Source organism: Terrapene carolina, unplaced genomic scaffold (assembly GCF_002925995.2).
Source record: "Terrapene carolina triunguis isolate 2854851 unplaced genomic scaffold, T_m_triunguis-2.0 Scaffold51557, whole genome shotgun sequence".
NCBI lineage: Eukaryota > Metazoa > Chordata > Testudines > Emydidae > Terrapene > Terrapene triunguis.
In genome coordinates this window covers 4,831-11,715 of record NW_020715908.1, presented here as the reverse complement: position 1 = coordinate 11,715, position 6,885 = coordinate 4,831, and the positions used below count along the sequence as shown (strand labels likewise).

The window sequence follows — 6,885 nt, the reverse complement described above, 5'->3', positions numbered from 1 at the left end:
TATTCTGTGCACCCCTGCCCGCCTCGGCTGATGGCTTTGAGTTACAAGGTGGCTGCATTTCAATGCCAGAGTTGAGCCCTCTGAATAAAAGGTGTTAGTTGATGTACAATACAATACTAAATTCTGACACTATGGCCCGTTGTTTGCTCAGGCCCCACTGAGGCAAAACTCCCCTTGCAGTAAAAACTGAGTAAAGACCTCAGGAGCCAGCTGTGTGTTAATGCACAGAGACTGTGACCTCCTGCTCTTGCATTTCAGGGCTCTGGCTGTTAACAGGGTGGTGGTGGTTGGTGGTGGTTACCTGACTTTTATCTGCTGGAAACATGGAGGTGCTAGGGCTCCTCACTGGAACAATTATAAGAATTTTTCAACATGGGCAAGACATATTTTATCCTAGCTTCATTTGAGAAGTTGGCTGAACTGTATTGCCTGAAACTTTCAAAAAACAATTCAGCTGGAAGCAGACACCCAGCATGGGAAATTTCAGTCCAAACACTAAAAATTTGATGAACTATAAGCAGCTGAAAATGAAGTATCCTAATTGAAAGTTTCAGACAGCCTTACCTAAAGGTGGTGCCACCAGTACCACGTACAACGGCCAATCCATTTGTGAATCCCATTCAGCAAAGCACTTTTCTCCAATAATGCCTTTGGCAAGAAGTTCCACAGGCCAAATGTGTATTATGTAAACAATTTTCTAATCACTATTGTATGTTCAGGCTTTCAGTGTAACTGAATATCCCCTTGTTCATCTGTTATGAGACACAGTAAATATAAATGCTTGTTCTACTTTCTTTATTGATATATTCATAGAGTTTCAGGTTAGAAAAGACCATTATATCATTCAGTCTGAATTCCTGAATAATGCAGGCCATTACATTTCATACAGTGACACCTGTATTGAGCTCCATAATTTGTGTTTGACTAAAGCCTGGTGTACACAATGATATTATACCATACAATCATAGACCCACAGGATGAGAATGGACTGCAAGGGTCAGTTAATCTAATCCCTGTAAAGAGGCAGGATTTGTTACATCTAAACCATTCCAGAAAGATGACTGTCCAGCCTCCTTTGGAAAACCTACAGTGAAGGAGCTTCCATGAACTGCCGGGGCATCTGTTCCACTGTCCTCCTATTCTTACAGTTACGAAAGTTTCTCCTGAGATTTCACCTATATCTGTAGTGCTGTGTTTAAACCCTTGTCTCTTGTCCTTCCCCCTGTGGCAGGAGAAAACAACTTTTCTCCATATGTTTATTACAGCCTTTCAAGTATCTGATGACCACTGTCATGTCCACCCTCAATCTCCTCTTTTCAAAACTAAACATACCCAGTTCCTTCAACTTTCTCATATGACTTCTATTCCATTCCTTTGATCATTTTTGTGTCTCACCTCTAAATCCTTTCCAGTTTCTCTACTTCCTTCCTATACATTGGTGACCCAAACTGGTCACAATACTCCAGCTGAGGACTAACCAGCACCAAGTAGAGCGGTACTTTCACCTCCCATAACTACCAAGCTATGTCTCTACTAATACTAATAGAACCTAAAATGGCATCTGCTTCTTTTGCAACAGCAAATTAATTCACACCCCTGAGAGATGTTGCTATATCAACCTAACACCAGTGTAGACAGCATGAGATCAATAAATGAATCCTTCCATCAGCCTAGCTACCACCTCTCGGGGAGGTGGATTACCTATACTGATGGGAGAACCCCGGCCATCAGTGTAAAGAGTATCTACACTGAAGCCCTAGAGCAGCACTTTAAGGGTAGACAAGCCCTTCCATTAAAGATTCCAGTCTGGATCTGCAGACATGGGGAGTTGGACAATCCACCACTTCCCTTTGCAGTTAACCCGAATAGTTAATCACCCACAGTGCTAAAAAAATGGCCCTTATTTCCAACTGGAATTTGTCTGGCATCAGCTTCCAGCCACTGGGCCCTGCTCTGCCCTTCTAAACTAGATTGCAGAGCCTATTATTAGCCATGGTTTTCTCCCCATGGAAGTCCCCATTTAACTGTCTATTGGAGCCCAATCAACAATTCCAGAGGTTCTGGGATGAGGGGTGAATGGACAGCATCCTCTTGTATGACCCGTTCAAGGAAAATCCGAGTGGTAGGCAATAAGGTGGCCCCCAGCTCCTGGAGTATGCGCAGGGGGCTCTTAAGTGTGAAGAGCTACAGGTGATCTCCGAGAGGAAAGAGGCCATCATTTCCACTAAATGGTCGGCCGAGAACTGAGCCGGCCAAATGGTGGAAGAATAGGCCCGGGGAAGATGGAAACAGAATCCATCCATGCAGTCCAACCAGGAGTGGTAAAATCGATCGACCTCCACCCGGACTTAGGTAAAAGTGGAATTGTCATCTGGGTGATGGTTGCACGAGACATTCACCAGGGAGTGTTGATTGATGATATCTCTGAGGATGCCTGCAGCAGCCTGGCTACTCTCGATTCTGGTCCTCAAAGATGATATTAAAATCCGCACCCAGGACCAGGCACTAGTGAGGATCCAAGGTGCCGAGGAAGGCAGACGCCTGTTGATAGAAACACACCCACTCCGGGTGTGTATTCAGGGGGAAGACATTGAATAGATTTATGTCAGCCACTCCACACAGGCCTGAGGTGCAGTTGGCGACCTGAGATGACCTCGGCAACTCCCAGCATCTCAGGCTGTAGGTCGGGGAAGAACAGGGTGGCCACCCCAGCTGAATGACTGCTGAGGTGTCTAAAATATACCCAGTACCCCCACTGCAGCCACCAACTAGTCATGGCAGCTGGATCCTTGTGGGTTTCCTACATCACAAAGGAAGGAGAGCAATTGGCAACTGTGGAGACCCACCCTAGAGCCTCTGGTGTTCAATGTAGAAAAGATGGTTGGCTTCATTCTGAGGGCTGAGGATCCTCACAGGCAGGAGGATCCCCAGCCGGCCTTACAACAATCACTGGCCAACCTGAAAGACTTGTCACAGAAGTTGCGGGCCCAATGGTAGGCCAGGATGTCCTACCTCTTGATACACCTCCACTCCTCCAAAACAGCCCTCATAGCCAAGAGGCCAAGAAACCTTGTCCTTGAAACCACAGTTGTCCACCAGAAAATGGTGAAGCTCATCCTGCAGCACAATGGGGGAAGGGGTAGTGGACCCATGATAATCCTCTGGCAGGGCCCCTGTTATGACTCTGTGGCCCACGTGGATGGGCAAAGAGGGAGAAGACCACCAGTGCGGCGACTGTACTGGTGGCACCACGTAACCCGTCTCTATCTCCAGAAAGGGAAAGGGAGGTGGAGGGAAGAGAACAGTCCCTAAAGGGTCAGGGCAGAGAGACAAAAAAACGGCCCCCTGAAGTTCGACAAGGACAGGGAAAATGAGACAACCGCTGGGCGGCAGCGGTATGGAAGATGGGGGTAAAAAATGAGTAGGGCTTCACTCCCCCCTCCGTCCCCAGATCCTGCCACCACTCTGTGTCGATGGCTAAGGCTCAGGGCAGCCTGAGCTGAGGGCTTCTTCTGCTGCTCCAGCTGGGGTGATCTGGGCTCTTCCCCTCCCCCGGTGACTCTTTCTGGGGCTGGAGGATTAAACTCCTGCCAGCTGAAGCTGAGGCAGCCTGGGCTCGGGGCTTCTGCTCCCTTCTGCCAAGTTGTTCCATATGAATTGTGTGAGGATTGCCCTGTTCTGTTCATTCTCTATGAGGTACCTGACACTGGGCACTGTCAGAAGACAGGCTACTGGGCTACATGGACCATTGCTTTTACCCAGTATGGCCATTCTGATGTTATTTAGACCCCAGATGTATCTGCCTCCTGCTGTAACAAATTATACACCATTCCCCTCCCAGAGCTGAGATAGATCCCAGGAGTCTGAACAGGGTCTCTCTCTCCACAGAATTGGTAACAAAGTAAAAATAAACATTAAAATGTTAACACAAACCAGTGCCCCTTGAGTGACTTGCCATAAGATGTGAGAACCTATTGGTTTTAGAGATGACTGGATAACAAATGACAAGGGGAGGGGAAGACAGGAGCAAGTGACAGGGGCAGGGCCTTGGGGAGAAGACACACAGCAGGGTTGAGGTTTGACAGAAGAGATGGGGCAAGAGTGTAATTTCAGGGATCCAGCTACCAGCAATTAGAAAGGTGGCAACCCAGTGTAATGTACACAGACTGACTCCCCAGTTCATCACATTGACACAGCACAGTATGGACAGGGAAGGGTTTAATGTCTCTCTGTCTGTCCAGTAAGTGGTACAGGGAAGAGACCACAGCACCATGCACCAGCCAGCTCTGCACAGAGCTCAATCTGAGAGCCAGAGCACAAGGTGGAAACATTTAGGTCCCTTTCTGTGTAAAGAGGTGGAGTAGCCTGCCCCAGATTTGTTTGGTCCTCACCCCGTAAATGATGGGGTGGAGCACGGGGGGCACTAGGAGGTACACATTGCCAATGAGAACGAGGAAATGCAGTGGCACATTGTGACCAAACCTCTGCGTGAAAGCGGAGAAGAAATCTGGGATGTACAAAGCTAAGATGGCACAAAGATGAGAGATGCAGGTCCCAAAAGTTTTGAGCCGGGCATCCTTTGTGGGGAGGCGGAAGATGGCCCGGAGGATCAGAGTATAGGATATGGCAATAAAAAACACGTCCATTCCATTCACAGAGACAAGATTAAACAGGCCATAGTAACTACTGATGTGGATGTCAGCACAGGCCAGCTTCACCACAGCTATAAACCGACAATAGCAGTGGGGAATGAGGTTGGTTCTGCAATATGGCCACCACCTCGCCAGGAAGGGATAGGGTAGTGCGAGTATGCCACTGCGCAGCACCACGGCCAGGCCTATCTTGGCCACAATAGAGTTTGTCAGGATGGTGGAATGTCTCAGGGGATGGCAGATGGCCACGTAGCGATCGAAAGCCAGGGAAACAAGGATACCAGATTCCATCCCAGAGAAGGAGTGAACAAAGTACATCTGGGTGAGGCAGGCAGTGAAACTGATCTCCCTGGAATTGAACCAGAAGATGCTCAGCATTTTGGGCATGGTGGATGTGGAAATGAGCAGGTCGGTGACGGCCAGCATACAGAGGAAATAGTACATGGGCTCGTGGAGGCTCTGCTCCCTCTTCACGATGAAAAGGATGGTGAAATTCCCCAACATGGCTATGGCATACATAGCACACAAGGGAATGGAGATCCAGATATGGGCCACCTCCAGGCCAGGAATGCCAAGTAGGATGAAGGTGGAGGGGTTGGTGAAGTTGGTTTTGTTGGAATCTGACATGGAGTAGCGGAGAAGGTGTCCAACTCTAACTTTGAGGCAGAACAGTGTCTCCTGCATGTACCATATGTTCCCCCCAACTTCCTGTGGGTTCTCAGCCTCTTGGGTGATGGTTGTAGTAGAAATGCCTGAATGGAGAGACAACGTTAATATGAGACACTATATGCACTAATGGAAGGTGTTCTCATAGCAGAAGCAGATTGATCACTCTTCACACACTGAAAAATGACATTTTCATTATTCAGAGGAAATAACTATGAACAATGACCCTACTAAATCCCATTCCATATTTTGTGATGCTTCATGGATTAATAATTTCTACACTTTGTAGTGGGGGAACCTTAAGAGGCACCAGCAGGAAACACAAGTGTGGATATTGTATACATCATTGTTCCTTTAGCAAATAGAGCCAGGATAGGGAGTTCCCCATTCATCCAGTTGCTCGAAATCTGAGAGTGGAAAAAAACAAACTTTTGAAATACATGTGCTAGGAGAAACATCCGAACTAGAACATACCTCAGGGAAAAGACCTGGGCGCAATTGGTAGCAGCTCAAGGGAAACACCTGCTCATTTGCAGCAGTGGACAAAACAACAGCAGTGTTCTGATCCTTAAGTTATGGGATGGAGAATAACAGGCTCGGGATATGTGTTCAATTTTGGTCACGCAGTCTCTATTAAGGATATAACATATATAAATGGGATATTCAAGACAGGCTCGGAGAATGGGGGAGGCTACCATATGCAAACATATAGAAAAGTCTGGGACTCTTTACTTTTACACAAGAGACAAAGAAGGGAGCATATGATATAGGAGAAGAAAATAAAAAATGAAACCGATTTACTGGCAAATGACCAGTTCCCAACCAGTCCTATCTATAGACACTTAGTGCTCCAAGAGGACTAATTCCCCAAAGCTGAGGAACATTGTCAGCAAAACTGACTGGGAGGAAAAATTTAGACAGAAAAATATGAATGAAAATTGGTAGGTCTTTGATAACAGGTTATTACATAGCGGAAGAATCATGATTCCACAGTCAACAAAGTGAACAACTTTGGGTAAAAACCCAGTTCAGTGGTAAAGTGAAGGCAGCAATAATATGTAACAAAGAGGAAAAATGGAAAATAGATATCCAAGAATAGAAATGGGAAGTTATGAAAATTCATAATGGACGTTAAGACATCAGGGAACACTCCATTTTTGGCAGGGCTCTGGATCACAAAAAAGGAGGTTATTACGGATATTAATGAGAAGAGAAATCCTAGAAACATTTTATGTCAATTTGTGTGTTAAAAATTAATTTAAAAAAGGGAGAGGGTTTTTTTTATAAAAGAATGGACAAAGTTAAGGAACAATGGGGAAAGATGGTATGGGATTAGTTCAAAAAAAGTCTAGAAATGTAAGTAATGCCGGTCACCAACAGGGTTTATACAAAACAGGTCTTGTCAAATAAATCTAATTTAATCCTTTTATGAGAGTACAGATTGGTTGATCAAGGTTACACATTTGATTGATGAAAGGGAGCCACACAGATGCAAGAAACCTTGATTTCTCAGAGGCATTTGATTTAGTAGCGGAAAAAACTGAGTTAAAAAAATTAACATCATATA

General features: G+C 45.9%; 1 protein-coding gene across 1 annotated transcript; it reads right to left on the bottom strand.

Moving 5' to 3' along the window:
- Positions 1 to 4,331: 4,331 nt before the first annotated feature.
- Positions 4,332 to 5,279, bottom strand: LOC113405907 (olfactory receptor 52E4-like). Its single transcript, XM_026647223.1, has one exon. The coding sequence runs from the start codon at positions 5,277 to 5,279 to the stop codon at positions 4,332 to 4,334; it is 948 nt and encodes a 315-aa protein (XP_026503008.1).
- Positions 5,280 to 6,885: the final 1,606 nt, after the last annotated feature.